Consider the following 16426-nt stretch of genomic DNA (forward strand, 5'->3'; position numbering starts at 1 on the left):
TTGTTAGTGATACTATACCTACCTTATGGGTACACAGCTAGTTGTACAATAAGATGCAGCCCAGTTACTGGTTTAAATGGTGAGACAAAATGGCAGGCCTTCAAGAAGTTGACAACATCCATTGAACTCATGCTAATAGTACAGTCATGTCTCCATTACTGCAGTTGGCTAGTAAACTCAAGATGATTTCTGCATCATTTCATTGTGTACGCTCAAAGTGCACATTGACAAATGCAGGCCAAGAGAGATCCACCATATCCTTCCTGCCAAGTTCAGCAAACTGAGGAAGAAGTAAATGTAATGGCAATACAAGCACAGTCTGTTTTAGGTGTGTGGAAAAAAAAATCAGCAATAACATAACCACCTTTAAGGAAAAACACCCACCTTATTTTGAAAGACTATAAACCATGTTCAGAAACCTGAACATAAAAACTACTGTCCAAACCCAAAAAGATGGCATCACTTTCTCTTTAGAAGTAGAAACAACATGGAGCCCTTTACCAAAAATAGTTTATTGCACAAAACTTTTAAAGGAACTCCTATGCACATTATTTTTTATAATCAACATGCTTTGTATGATCATAAATATTAATTGTACATAGTGTAACTCCTCCATCCCCTGGGTTACCCATTCAAGAACATGAAATGATTAACTTCTATCTTTACAAATACAGCATAAGCAGACATTACTGAATGTCATGTATAAAACATAACAGTGTTTCATTTACAATATCCAGAATATCTTTCCCTCCCCTAGAAATCTGTATATCTGTATTGGAAATTAGGCTGCCCTACTGCCCAAGACTGAAGTGTTACACAATAGCATAGGAGACAAGAGTGATCAGATGACAGCTGATGAGCAGTAGTAATTACTTTGGACTAGTAATTGCTTTCACATGAAAATAATTAAAGGCTCTGGTCACAGCAAGTCACATGCAACTATTCACACTTCCCTGGCAAAGTTAATAAAACATACATCGTGAGCTTTTGCATCACCTGTAGTGAATGTGTCATCTTCAAGTTAAATATATACTGATAATAGTATCTGTCCCCAGTGCACCTTTTAAGTTGTCATAGCTAACATTAAAACATCCATACCACTGCAGTTCACTCCCCTATGAAGGAATACATAATCCATGAAAATGCAAGCACCAGAACTTCCATTCCGGATGTTACTCTTCTCCTTACACATGTGAGATTCTCATAGATTTCAGTTACTGTATTGCCTGAATAAACAGTATAGGATCAGATCCCCCCATTGTATGAGTAGGTAAGGGGCTCAACAGATCCCAATACAGTGCACATGTATTTCCAAGAAAGCTGGAAGACAACAGAATGGAGCATTCAGCAACAACAGAGACTCTAACATGTTTTTTCCCATTGTACAGTTTGCTGGTCTTTTTTGGTCATGTTTTGGGTTTGCTTGGTTTGGGGTTTTTTTTAATGCAAAATTATTCAAGAGTCCCCCAAAACCCAACAGTATCTGAAAAAGTAATGCAGCATTTACCTACTTTCATCACTTGGGAAACACACTCACACTGCAGTGACATTTCTCCTTCACTAAGACTTGGTTTAGTAGGTAGCAACCACTGAAGAAACAGAAAATACATTCTATTGCAGTGCTTGGAAAAGAATGGAGTGTTTAAGAGAGTATTGTTCAGATTGTCCTCCCATCTGGCAGTGCTGTGACAAGCAAAGGGGAGGCAGTTTTCTTTCCTACCATTAGTTTAGCTTACTGCCTAGACAGCAGAGACCTGAAGCTCTGTAGCGTGAGCAAGTTCAACCTCAGAGTGAGGCTTTTTAATAAAACAGCAACTACTTCCCATTATAATTAAAAAACATAGTTTATGAGCTTCAAATAAAAGGCCTTTCTTTTATCACATGCTGTGTGCTCCTTCTAGGTTTCCCCCTGACTTCTGTAACTTGACTTAGTACCTCACTACATTTAGACTCTCAAGTCTCACCATCTGTCCTCAACTGAAGTAAATAGCATGGTGCTTCTGTTTGTAGAAAAAACACAAGGTGAATATAAACCAAAAATACCTCATGTCCAAGTGGAAATGTAACCTGAGCACTTCACAACTGCTCCCTCATCTTAAAAAGGAAAAGCACACAGCACCTAAGGGTATTTGACAGTGTAAGCTCAGAGGTCTTTAAGGAACTAGTGAGAAAATGCAGCACTGCACTGAAAACAGAATGCAGTATGATTATTTATACAAAAAGGAGAGAAGAGCAGACATTCTGAAGAGCTATGAAGGTTTCTAACAATTCTGGTTTCTTTGATACCAGATAAAAACTTTGTCCATACAAGTGTTACCAAACTTCAGAGATTAAAACATAATGGATTCCTAACTGTAAGCAGTGTATTTACTAAAATGAACAGCAACATTAATGCTGAACATGTGTTAAGTTTATTTAAAATCCTGAACGTTTGAAAACTTTTTTTATGCTGAATATATTATTCATTACATACTTTTAACTTTGTAACAATACTGTGCTGGGTTTTTTTCTTCAAGCTTAATATACAGGCAACTTCAAGAACATGACAGCAGTGAGATAATCAGTACCATATACTCTGCAAAACAGACTGCAGCAGTATGCAGACATTAACATACATCTAAGCTAATCTGTAAAACTTTTGACTTTTAACTGTTTGGTAATTCTGTCTGACAGGCACTTAATGCCATGACAATGCGTTTCTTCCTTCACCAATTTCAAAACCTCGACTTCTAGCATCACTTGACTTTGATCCCAATAAAACGTAAGGTGAAATAGCTGAGGGGCATGAAGTCAGTCCATATAGACACTGAGTGCAAAGCCTTCAGCTGGACTGGATCTTGAATTTGTAGTTACAAGAAATCGGATTTATGGGTCTGATTAAATTAAACGGGTGTGACTGGGGTTTTTGCTTATTTTTTGCCTTACTGCTAAGCAAGCTACAATCATTCCCCTGCATCAACCAAATCCATCTAAAAGCAGCAACAGTCTCTCTGGAAAAATACACAAACCAGAATTCCCTCCACCAGCCACTTCATCTATTTGTATACTTAAGAGATTGTTGGGTTTTTTTTAAATCCAAACTATCTGGGATAGAACTGATTAAATTTCTGAAAGTCCCACTCCACACAGAATCTTTGAAGGAAAGGGCAGGCTCACTGCTGCACTAGGAGTCACATGGAGCAACAGGATCAAAGGCAAAGGAATCTAGAGTGGCCTGCTTTCATAATAATCCAGTCAAGATGCTCTGCAGAGGGGCTACCACAGTACTCATGTTTCCATTCATGACTGTCACTTTGTAATAGAGGGTGCAGTAAGTAGGGAAAGTGTGGGAGAAGATAAAGCTAATAAAAATAATAATTTTACAGGCATTATAATTTTGTCTTTTAAAGTAAAAATAATTACATTTCTAAAAGCTCTGGCTTTAGGGGCTAATTTTCCTAAGCCACTTGTACAGTATGTCAAAAACCAGCAAACTTAAATGTAACATTAAACCAGCGACAGGTAACAAAAACCCCTCATGTCAGCCTTATCTTACAGTATATAAGCATATTAGAACAGATATTCAGAGTCAAAAAATTATTTCTTATATATATATATGTATATATTACACACATACCTTGTTTCAAGGGTGTCTACTTCAAAAGTTGAACTAAAAAGGTGCAAGAAGTGTTTGTGCAGTGAAGCAAAGCTCCCTACTGGCCTGTGACTGTAAGAGAAAAACTGATACTTCAGAAAACATCCCAGGCAGATCTGTCAACAGTACATTCTGCTCTGCATTGCTTGTCATTACAGTCTTTTCTTTTGCTGTAGGTCAGAGGTCATCTTTGTAACTAGAAATGGCTTCAAATGATTTTTTTTTCTTTATATAAAGATATCTATAACCCAAGCTTCAAGAATAAGACATTATAGGAGGGATGACAGAGGAAGTTCTCAACTAACGGTAATGGCCGAATGTGAGCAGAACTTAATTTTTCCCTATGATTTGGATACAACCCAAGATATGGGGAAAAAAAACCAAAACCAAACACACCCCACATTTAAGCAAAACAAACAACAAACCCCAGATACCATATTATTAATAATCATTCCTTAACAAACTCACTCAGATTGAACAAATACAGAGTTGGAACCAGATGCTCCTCTTGACCTCATTTTACACCTTCATCTGAATGTCTCAACACCAAAATGAGCTAGATTCACCACTTGGAAGCCCCCAACATAACAGAATTATTATGGTAAGGTTTGAAACAAACCCTTGGAATAGCATGTTCTGCATTTAATGTTACACCAGTTTCTCAAAACCATGTCCTTTGCTTCTACAGGCAAAAGCACAACTTTGAAACACCGTTCTTAAAAACGAAATAAATAAATAACTTCAATAAAGATTTGTTTACATACTTAAAGCAATAGGAAGAAAGACAACTGATAAGGGAGTTATAGTGACAGAGCTTCCTGGTCACTAACACTACAGTTCTGTTTCTTTTCATCTACGATAGGAACCTCCTGCTGGTCTGATGCAGTTGCAGGACTGGTAGAAATAAAGTCCACTAGTTGCCCTTCAATCTGAGTCCATGAAGACATTGATTCATGTACTGTAATGGTGTGTTCCTCCATCTGACGCTGAAGGCTGTCCATTTCTTGCCTTTCAAAATTATAGAGAACAAAAAAAGCAAAAATTAACAAACAGAAAGCTAACTGCTGAATGCAAGATCACAAAATTACTATTCTGAGTCTTGATATCTACCCCAAGACTATCTATACTATAGCTGTATACAAGACAAAGGGGTCTACAGGAAACTTAGAAATTGTCTTCAATTAAAGAGCAAAACTACAATAAGCTTAGTTCAAAACTAAGGGCCAACAATGCAGCAGTTCCTTTGCTGCGCATACTCATTGCCAGGGATGATGCAGCACTGTTCCCTCAGTAAAGGTACTTAGTGACTGCAACTTGATGAACATGGTACTTCTGCAAGTATGAAAGCATACAGGTGAGGCAGAGATGAGGAAAGCAGCACTGAAAAATAAGGAAACGCATTATGACTTTAGTCAGACACCAGCTTAGCAAAGCAACTAGTCTAGTAGCAGAGGATCATAGAACATTATCACAGGTCACTCCCCTCAAACAAACAGAGGTGATAATAGCAGTTCAGTTCTCCTAATAAGCCTGAACTCCCCATCTTCTGAAAGTTGTTCAGAATCTCATGTGCAACCTTCTAAGGGAAGATCTGAAAACATACTTTTTGGCAGAATAAACTTCTATAGAAGTTTCTTATTAATACATTCCCTGTCTACTATCATGAGGAGCCTTCTGATGTTCTGAAGAAACACCATCTTCACCACCAGCAAGAACAACTAGAAACAGCTGTTTCCAGTTTGTTCTGCTGTGCATAATTTAGGATGGACATTTTGCCTAGTTTGCTGTAAAGAGTTCTTTCTCTATTTCATTACTATATAAGCAAGCAGAGCGACAGAACATCCTACTGTCCCAAATATAGTCCCAACAAGAGGAAAATCATTAAAAATCTTTTTTTTCTTTAGGCTGGCAGCTGTTTTTTAGAAACATTTTTAAGATTATTTAATATAGTTGAAAACAACAGGTCATACTTTAATTGCCGGAGACAGCTGTTCAGATTTTTTAAAGGCTCCTTGCTCACAGCTGTCGATGGTTTTAGCAGTTCTTCCAGCAAGGCAGCAGGCACTGGACAATCAGGAATCTTGACTGGAGTCACAGGATTTGAAGAGTTATTCTCTCCTTTTAGTTCCTTCTTCTGGTTGAAGGAAAAAAAAAAAAAAAGAACAGCCCAAAATACAAAGACATTATTTCATCAGTGTCATTTTTACCATGATGAAGAATCTCACATCACAATAGTGGTACATATATGCCTTACAAAGCAGAAATCAGGAGCACATTCATGGGTCTCAGGCAAAAGTTCCTAACCTGATGCCATCTGCTAGCCATACTCCTAAGTAAACAAACAGCATTTAGAAGGACCTACTCAAGAACTACTAAAGAAATAAAACCAGGAAGATTTTAAAGCTAATGCCCTGGATCTTCACAAATATTTTAATAATATTCTATCAGTATAGCTAAGAGAATTAAAAAAAAAAAGACTTAAGTACAATCAAATTAATCCTTTTGGAAATTCTGGAACCTGCAGAATGAGGTATCAGAACCAATGTCTAAAAGAATGAAACAGAGGCTTCCATACAAAATCCTGTCTCACTAAGTGAGAGGATTACTTCAGAGAGGGAAAGAACAAGGGGACTCCTATTACTGGATTTTCTGTGTACTAGTAGCAGATCAGAAAACTCAAACCACTAGTAGCTAGTTTCTAAAATTGTGAAAGGATATAAAACTAGACTGTATGGAGAGGACAGGCACATAAACATTAGGTAGACATTAACGATAAGAAGATACTAACTCCATATTTGCCCATGAGTCATAATTCAAGTGGTAACTTCCTTGTTTTATAAGTCTAAATGCAAATGTAAAATACTACACCTAACACAAAGACTTCTGAAATAAAAGGTGGGAAGTCAAGATCAGTATATTTACTTTTGCCTGCAAGTCTTCATGTATTTATCATTTAGATACAAGACATCAGGAAGTCTATGACAGGCAGGCATTTTAGTTCAGAGTTTTCACCAGGCTTCCTGCAACAGAGTATTTTCTGGTACTTAAATTTAAGAGCATTAGTAGAGTATTCTCTAGTATCCTACAACATGTACTCTTCCTAAATACCTTCTTCATTTTGCCATGCTTCAAGTCCAGCTTCAGTTGCTGGTTCTGCTGCAGCAGTGACTTCATGCTGTTCTTCAGTTCAGTCACTTTAGCCTGAAGCATAAACTTATCCTTCCGAGTCACTGACAGGTCTTCCCTCACCATTTCCAACTCAGTCTTAATATTCTAAATAGTAAAAGAAGAGAATCAGTGTGACAAAGAGAAATGGTATAAAAGTTCCAGTCAACTGATGTTTTCATATATATTATTTTTTTCCAATTTCTAGGGGAAACTAGAAAAAGGAACAGCACAGAACACTGCTGTTTGAAATCAATCTGCCCTGGCAGAAAAACCAGAAGTCAGATTAAAAAAAAAAAAGTCAGTAGACTATTTTTTTGGCATAAGGTCAAGGAAAGAAGAACCACAGAATCACAGAATCAGCTAGGTTGGTTGATTCATCAAGTCCAGCCAGAAGCTAACAGTACAGTCAAAGTAAAACTGAGAAAAATAAAGACTGCAAAACATATAGTGATTTAAGTTCTTACGAATAAAAATTTATCAAAAAAAGTATCAGTATAGAATGCTTTTAAAAAATAAAAATATTATTTTAATACAACAATACCAGTTAAGCATCAGAATCTCCACCAAGATTACCTGCAAGGCAACTTGTATCCCTTCTAACTCTTTGTGGCTGCGCTGTTCACTCATATCCAACTGCTGCTTAAGTGTTTCAATTTCTCTTTCTTTTTGTTCTACTTCCCACTTTAGGTCTTCCACCTACCACAGCAGGGGGCAGGAAGGGCAGGAAAGAGGAAAACACAAAACAAAATAAACCAGCATCTTTAGAATTATCTATAGGTGCAATCAACCACAAAATCTGAAATGTATTATTGTCTCATGAACCCTGACAGGTTCTAAGAAAACCTAGCAAAACTTCATTAAAATATGTAGAGTTAAAGACAAGTGAAGTTATGAAACACATCATAAAGAAGGATAAACACTGTAAATATGCAGGTTTTACCTCTTGGCTTCCTACAGGCTGTTCACTAAGCTTGTTATCCAGCTGCTTCTGCAAAAGCTGGAGCTGAGACCTGGCTTCTGCCAGCTCTTCTTGAAACTGTGATACCTCCTGGGAATGTTTTTCATCCTCTACCCTGCACAGTACAATTAAAAGACACAGCCGTTATTCAATCTGTCCTTTAAAACATGCACTTCACTGGGTTAGCTATGTAACTATAAATGACATGACAGTGTATGGAACCTGGTTAATTATAGCTTTGAATGAAGGCTTTGCCAACACATTCACAGCAAGAGTTAAATCACAAAAAGACTTTTTTATGAGACAGGTGCATTAACATACCATGATACAGTGAAAAAAAAACCCCAATCCTTGAGCTCTGGTAAGAGTCCAGCTACAAACAACAGATTATGTAGTAACAACAGAAAAAAATCTGACTGGAATTTTGCTTTTGTTTTCAGAGGAATAGGTTTAACTCTGTATCTCATACAGGTTTGATAGTTTCTTACATTATAAGAAATTATTTTCTATACAAGAAACCAAATTGAATTATAATATATTGTGGAATATATTCAACAATCAAATTCATCCTCTATATAGTACCTCAGGGATATGAAAGACAGAATAATAATAGTATATATATATGAGGTGTGAATTCTTACTAGTAACATGAAATAGATATCTGTGTTGAAACTGTGAAAAAAGCAGATGGTGAAGTCCAAACACAGCACACTTCAGGTCTAACTGACTTAGGAAGAGACACAAAACTGCAAGTATTTGCCTGAAGTCCAAACATGTACCTTACGGTCAGACTCAGCTTTGGTCCATTTCAGCATAATCCACTACAGAGTGGCAAAACCAAAAATTCACCAACATGTTTTTCCATAGATTCTCTGCCTTTTCAGAGAATTTATTTACTATTCTCTAAAAGCTTGGACATTTACTTACTGCAGTTTGTCCACTTCAGCCTGAAGGGCTTGGACAAGCAGTTCTTTGGCATGTAGCTCTTTCTTGATTTCACTGAGCTCGAGCGCAGCAGCTCTGTAATGACGGCGGTTATGTGCTGCATCTGCTTTGGCTGCTGCTTCCTGCCACAAAAAAGAGACGCAGTTTTCCTCTGGTTTATCACTGTAGGTGAATCATAAACAGAGCTAGACTAAAGGGGTATAAAACTAACCAAGGAGGAAGCTGTGCAGCTGTTAATACTTTTCTTCTTGCTTAAAAAACCTTATTATTAGTGTTTTCTTTACTAATGCTAATGGCAGTTAACTGTATATAGCAGAAGAAACATTTTGCTTCTGCTTCTTCATTGGGAATTATCACCACTGCAGGATGCATCCCATACATTACAAGTCATAACGGAACTTTCCTGATAGTCAGTGAGCATGCCTAATGCAGGGCATAACAGAAAAGACATCAGCCACTGGCTATCATGAGGGAGACCCTGCAGAAAGCAGTATGTCATAAAGCATGTATTTTGTTTCAAGTTACTTTTCAAATACATTAAACCACCTTTTAAGCACATAAAAGACATTACCTGCTTCTTAAGATCTTTAACTTTTAACTTTTCTTTCTCTAAGGAAGCCTGCAAAGCTTGAATAAGTTGTTGCATTTGCTGATCCTCTTCCTCTTTCCGCTTTAAGACAGCCTGAACCTGTATCACATCACAAAAACACACACATATTTTGTGTGGGCTCACTGGAAGACGAGAAATGCCAGCAGAGGAAATAGAAACACAAACCAATTCAGGGACTGTAGAACTCCTCTCTGCTGTTTGCTGATGGCTCTTGCCTTATGGTACCCTTCAAGCTTAAAAGTAGCTATGGTTAAATGGTAGCTCATTGCCTATATTTCCATTTGCTTATATGCCACAAATAGGTACTATTGGCATAAATATCACGCATCTCATTGAATCTATAAGTAACAGTGTTTATGTTCCAACTAACTTAAGTAAGCCACACTTTCACTATTGCAAATGTTTTTAGCATGTTTTCCCCCCCAGCACCCCCCCACTCTGTTTAGTGCAAATACTCATTTCTGATCTCTTGTTTAGCCCCCTGTATTACTTCTGTTATACAACACATGGGAGATCCAGACCTGGAGAAAATGCACAATCTTTGTATCAAATGAGTGAAGATGTCTACACCCTGTTATTGGAAATATGAGCTAATTCCCCTCTGAAGATATAACATTAAAAGGTCAAATACCTGTAGGTTCAGTTGTACCAAGTCTGCCTCTCTTTTTGCTAGTGCTGTTTCAAGGATATTATTGTGTTCCCGCAAAGCAGCATTGGACTGACTAAGACCTGTAAGTTTTCCACGTTCATGCTCCAGTTCAAGGGCCAACTTCTTATTAATTTCTTCTAAGCGTTTTATCTTCTTCCTGAAGCCTCTAGATTCCTGAAGCTATAGCCAAAGGAAGAGAAAAACAACAACCAAATCAAGCATATCCATTTCTCTTAGTTTTCTTTTTTTCTTTTTTTTAAATGAACACCTTAAAGTTAGTTCGGTTAGGTATTTTATTTTTTCCTTGTGAAAGCCTACAATGCTTGCTAGAAAGCAGAATCCAGGAGTACTGTTCAGGTGTAGATCATGAGTAGCTGATACATGCAATTTTTTGTGCAACTGAACACCACCACCCTGTCCTCAAAATCACTGAGCATCCATGACTCCAGATAGTTTCAAAAGATAATGATTCATGCATCCTCTCTGTCTCATGACCAGATAAAGCTGGTATCTGATACAGGAACTACTTTTCTCTCTCTTCTTCTTTTCCCTTATATGATGATGACTCACGAAACCACGAAGAACCAGCACAGGGCAACAAAATCAGCAAATATCACTGACACCAAGTTTCCTATGTAAGATTCTGATTTCCTACACTGTTGGAATAGGATTATGTTACTAAAATTTCTCCCTGCCTTTTGGGCACTTTTTACTGTCACCTTCCCATCTACCATGCAAATTCAAGCAATCACCTCATCCTCAAGTTCCAGCACTTTCTCTCTGTATTCTTCAAGCTCCTGGCTGGTAAGTGAAATCACTTCTTGCAGCTCTTTTTCCAGCATCATCTTACTGCTGCTAACAGCTTGCAATTCTGTCTCCAGAGCTTGAATCCTTTCCTAAAGACAAATGGATCACAAGTGTAATTAATAAATATATCACTCATCTACAGGAGTAATTTTGTTTTAGTTAAAAAGTGTACTTCTCTAGCAAAAGCTAAGTGAGGTGCCAGTGCTTAATGTAAAAGGTCTTGCTCAAATCTTTCCACCCTTGCATCCAGCTGCTGCTGTTAGTGCACTTGATATCTTGCTCCATTGGTTCAAGGAATTTTGAGCTTCCCCCAGTAAATTAATTTTCTAACCATAGACATAACTTAAATGAATTACCCTCAGGAACCTTTAATTGTCAATGATGAAAAAAAAAAAAGTAGTAAGAGTTAGAATTTTGGAAAAATCTTCAGATGCTGAGTCCTTAGTAAAAAAAAAAAAAAACCCACAAAAAAACACACACACAAAAAAACCCCAGAACAACAAAACTCCAAAACAACAAGAAGAAACCACACCAAAGAACAACCCAACAATAGAAATTCATCCAGAAATTTAGCACTAAGGCTGACGATCCTCTTGAGCTTGGATTACAATTGATAACCTGAAAGATGCAAGTAAAATTAAGGAAAAATCCTCATCAAAGCAAGCAAAGGCGGCTAAATCACCTCCCTCAGATGTAGTTAACAAAATTCTCAGTGCTCAGAACACTGATACCATACCCTTATCTAGCTTTATATTCCAAATACTTTCAATCCCTTCAGTGTAAAATAATATTTCAAGACTTTAATTTAATACCAAGATAGCTCTGTCCTTGTACTAAACAAGTGTTAAAAGACACCTGCATACTTGAGCAATCTGGTTGTTTCCACCATCAGTGATCTGTGTTTTTAGTTTGCTCAACTCTGCTTCAGCAGATTCCTTTGCAGCCAGAGATTCCTGCAGCCGACGACTAAGAATGCCAACTGCATTTTCATAGGCTTTATGTTTTGCTTTCATCTCTTTCTGAGCACTCGTCAGATCTGACCCTAGACGCTTCATCTTCTGTTTCTGCTCAGTAATGGCCCTAGAGTGAAAGTTAAAATAAAACATCAGGTTAAAACTGCCTGAAAACAGTACTAAAGGATTAATTCTTCACATAGCCTAACAAAACCCAACATCTGCCTCTCTGTCCTTGTCCCAGAGTTACCCACTTTATTAGAGAAAGCCATCAGGTTGCTAAGGTACAATCTGGCCCTCCGCAAGACCATACCTTGAAGACTCTGTAACATTCTAAGAAAACACATATAGTAATTGAGAGTTTTGTCATAATTACTAAAACTCCAATATGAAGGAATATATACTACTCTCTCTAAAAATAACATGGAATTTAGAGTAAGAATCCTACCAGATATCCTAAAACCCTGTGATCACCAGTGGAAAAAAAACCAAACCAACAATGGTTCTTACTAATGTCAACATTCTAGCCAGTCAAGGCTAAAAGTCAGTGATTAGCTCCAGTATGCATGGCAGAAAATGCTGGTTAAAAGCTTAAGTAAAGCAGAGGAGCAGTTGCAACTCCTGTGTAGCATGCAACGAACACTTTGCCACAGATATGATTCTATGACTAATTAAATTTCCCAAAGGAAAAACTAGGGAACAGGAAAACAATGATTGCTAAAAAGGTGACTATGAAAAACAAATGCAGTTCTTTTGTGTGTGCTAAATGAACACTTACTTTTTTGCTTCTTCTTGCATTTGTTCTACTTGTTGTTTCAATGCCTGATTTGCCTCAGCAAGAGATGCCATTTGCTCCTTATCGAACTGCAAAGACTTAATAGGAAGGAAAAAAGCACCCATCACAGTAAGAACAAAAGCATGTTTGCTGTATGCTGGATTAGAAAAGAATAAGCATAAAATTTCAGAATTATTTCCATTTCTAAATATGAAAACTTCTTCAATGTTCTCCATATCCTTTTTGTTTCCCTTTTATTCCTGCTTTTAATTCTCCCTCTGTGGCCATCATTGCCAACATGTATGAACAGAGTTCTAGTTTGGTCTTTGCCCTCAAATGGAGTTCACTTTGGGACCAAGGAAACTGCTTCCACATCACATGTCTGCCACACCTGTAGCATACTTCTCCCCACTTACATGGATGTTAATAAGCAGTCACGTATTTATAGGATTTTGCTAGGTTTATGCTCAAATGTGTAGACAGTATTACCTATGAAGCCAAGAATCCTAACTTGTAGATGGCCATTCTGTTTATTTCAAAAGTTAACAGAAATATCAACATATACATGCTATATTCCTGGATCTAACACTCTCAAAGTCCAAAGCTTAACACCTTCCATACCTGTAGGCGTGTTTCCATTTCATCTCGTTCTTTCTGCACTGACTGAAGCTGATTTTCTATTTCCACCATCTGCTGGTGAACCTGAGATACTTCCTTCTGTAGTTTTGAATGTTCAGATTCAAGCGACTGTTTTTCAACTTGAACTTTCATTAGCTCTCGTTTTAACTCTTTCACTTCTGAGTCCAATCGCTTCTTTGTAGCTTTTAGTTCACTAATCAGCTGGTCCTTAGAACTTGCATCTCTTCGATAAGCTTCCACCATTACCTTGGACACAAGAGATTCAAGAGGACACTGTCACCTCCGTTACATCTTTACAAATTTAAGAGTAATTTACTATAAGGTATTTACAGATATTCGTTTAGTTTGGAGGGGATGTAGGGTGTATATCAAAGAATACAAACCAGCATCATCATCTGTAACATATTTACTCTGGTTCAAAGCCTTTAATGTAAACTCTGATATCAAATACCACTATATGTCAGCATTTCATAAAAAATATCCCAGACCTCTGACTAAGAGGTTTTATAGCAATATGGGATGCTCTTCTTCATTCTTTATAGAACTGCACTAATAATTTGCCATTTTCTTAAGCTAAACTAATAGTAAAAAAAATAACTATTCCATGTACACAAATAGTAACTTTTGCCATGAGAAGTGAGCTTAACTGTGAATGACAGTTTAAACAGCCTTCCCAAACTTAAACCCAGCAAGCTAAAACAGCCTTTCACGCTAGGTTAATAAGCAATCAAGCAATAAATTAATGGTGCCAGCCTATAAAAAAAGGACATATATATGCAATGCTCATGACATACCAATTTCAAATTACTGTTTCAGAACTGTGCAAATTCAGAGTAAAATTTGCAATAAAGCACTTATTTACCATCTAATTACCAAAGCAACTATTTTTTTCAAAGCTGTGGGAAAACAACGACACTTGAAGATTTTCATGGATGCTTTTGCAAAAGCATATCTCATCAAGAAACCAGAGAGAGATTATTATATGGTGGATCATTTGGCAAACTCCCTGGAGTTCAACAAAAGCATAAATTCACTGATGGATCTGCTTTTACATTAGTTACAGATAAAAATTAAACTGTACAAAATATAGAAACTATAATTATGTCACAAAGTTATTTGATACAGAATATGGATTTAAGTGTCTTCACAAACCCCTCAAAAGCACATGCCTCCACTGGATTAAGAAGGAAAAAAAAGTATATTCCTTAGATTTATTTCTTTGAAAAAGTCTGCTATTCCTTACCTTCTGCTGCAGGAACTGCTCCTTCACTTTTTGAACCTGTTTTTTAAGGTTGGCATTTTCATGTTGTAGATTTTCTACCTGGCAGAGGGGAAAAAAAAAGGCAAGCACATTGGTTTACATGCCAAATGTCATATTCTACATTACTTCTTCAGTGACGTCTCTTTTACTATACTCATACCAATTACTTAATCTAATGAGAAATCTCATTTCTGGTTAGGCATCTCAGTGGCACTATTATATAACACATTTTATATAGAAATACATTCACACAGGTTATCGCATAGGGAGTTTTGTCAACTCTCAGGAATGTGTAAGTCCCCTTATCCTGCCATTAAAGTTTAAGTATGCATCATCAGTGTACATGTTGCATCTGGATGGAACCTGTTCACACATACAGGATCAAATGAAACCAGACAGTTCTTTGAAAGAAGAAAAGCAATCTTTATGTTAAATATACTTCCATAGTTCTTCAATACTTCTATTTGTGCTACTAACAAGTCCCATTATTATATTCAAAAGAATCTCTAAAAATTCCCAGGAACTCATCATTACCAATGATCAATAAGAAAGCTCTTCCTACAGAGCTTTGATGCCTTAAAAGATGAGCATACACACCTATAAAACTACATTGTGAAAGGGAGAGTCACCATAATTTAAAGCAGCCACAAAAAAATAAGGACATGCATTAGGCCTGATCTTGTAAAACAGTTCACGACTAGAAAAAAGTCTTGGTATACAATATGCAAAAGTAAACCCTGGTATATGGTTTCAAGAGAAAAGGCACAGCTACACATGACCAAATTACTGCATAAGAAGATATCTGCCCCACAGTACACAGAAAAGCAACACAAAAAAATACTTCAAAAACCTGATCAATACTTAAAAGGTATTGCTTTTTAAAATTGGCAGATTCTGGAAAGATGTCTCCTGGAAGCAGACAGAGTAAGATCAATTAATCTCAACTTCCATAACACACAAATGTGTAAATGCACATAGATACCAAGAGGTATTAACTGTAAGCTCACCAATGACATAACAGGATGTAAAGCTACACCAGACTGTCTGCCAACAGGCAAAAGTGACAGAACTGGTCAAAATATTCCCTCTAGCTGAATCTTGCAACTACACATATGTACCAATCTCCTCTCCTGTAACTGGGTCTATCATGTGCCTGTGGCAATACTCCCCTGCAACAGCTACTTTAAATGAGCTCCTTTTCGGGATTCATTACCTGGCTTGACTTGATTGCCATTTCTTGCCTCATTTGTTCCAAGACTTGTGATGCTACTTCTGTATCTTCTCCAAGGTGTGCTGCTCCTTCATCAAGTTGCTCTTTGCTTGCTTTTGCTGCCTGCAGAGCTACTTCCAAGACAATCTTCTCATTCTGCAAATACTGAATCGTGTCATCTTTAGAAGTAGCATCACTTTGGAACTCTTCTAATCTAGCCCTCAGTTCATCGTACTGCGTTTGCAGGTCATCCAGGGACTGCTCTTTGGTGTGCAATGTCTCTTGGATCAGAGTGAATTGCTTCATCAGGTCTAAGTGTTCTTGCTGTAAAGATTCAAGCTGCAGATCTCGCTGATGCAAAGTCAACTTGACCTAAGAAGCAGTATTTTAAGATTAAATTCAAACAAAATGAAAGCTATCTTTGCAAATGCACTCCAACCAAAATAGAATATTTTAGCTTCTAGGGAAAAAAAAAAAACAATCAGAACTTTCCTAGGCCACTTCTTTTATTTCTCGATTAATTATACTTATTGACTCCTGCAGCATCTCTAATTTTATAGGCTAAGCAATGACCAGGATGACAAACTTAGAATATTCTGAAGGAAGATTCACAGTATTCTGAATTGTTACTTGAAATGTGTAGATATAAGGTAAAATTAGTGTTATTATGGTAATGTCATAATTACATGGAATATAATACTGAGCTATCATTTACTTTATCTCATTCCAGACCTTGTCATGCCTTTTTGTATGTTACAAGGTTAAAGCAGTAGCAAAGTGCAGATTTATTACACTGTAAGTATATATGATACCCTGA

At 37.0% G+C, this 16426-nt stretch overlaps 1 protein-coding gene across 3 annotated transcripts in view; it reads right to left on the bottom strand.

Annotated features, from left to right (window-relative positions):
* Positions 1-496: 496 nt before the first annotated feature.
* The window catches only part of GOLGA3 (golgin A3), a 28235-nt gene continuing 12305 nt past the window's right edge, over positions 497-16426 (bottom strand). For 2 of the 3 annotated variants that reach the window (XM_034068260.1, XM_034068258.1), the window contains exons 10-23: positions 15613-15981; positions 14382-14459; positions 13121-13384; positions 12503-12597; positions 11635-11851; positions 10717-10860; positions 9947-10144; positions 9277-9393; positions 8688-8827; positions 7743-7875; positions 7376-7498; positions 6743-6907; positions 5605-5768; positions 497-4642 (exon numbers count right to left, since the gene is read on the bottom strand). In XM_034068260.1, coding sequence (XP_033924151.1) covers positions 4435-4642; positions 5605-5768; positions 6743-6907; positions 7376-7498; positions 7743-7875; positions 8688-8827; positions 9277-9393; positions 9947-10144; positions 10717-10860; positions 11635-11851; positions 12503-12597; positions 13121-13384; positions 14382-14459; positions 15613-15981 — 2415 coding nt within the window. In that variant the 3' untranslated portion in view covers positions 497-4434. The remainder of the gene's footprint in view (positions 4643-5604; positions 5769-6742; positions 6908-7375; positions 7499-7742; positions 7876-8687; positions 8828-9276; positions 9394-9946; positions 10145-10716; positions 10861-11634; positions 11852-12502; positions 12598-13120; positions 13385-14381; positions 14460-15612; positions 15982-16426) is intronic. The other variant, XM_034068259.1, reaches the window with a different exon arrangement.

Source organism: Melopsittacus undulatus, chromosome 12 (assembly GCF_012275295.1).
Source record: "Melopsittacus undulatus isolate bMelUnd1 chromosome 12, bMelUnd1.mat.Z, whole genome shotgun sequence".
In the NCBI taxonomy this organism is placed as follows: Eukaryota; Metazoa; Chordata; class Aves; order Psittaciformes; family Psittaculidae; genus Melopsittacus; species Melopsittacus undulatus.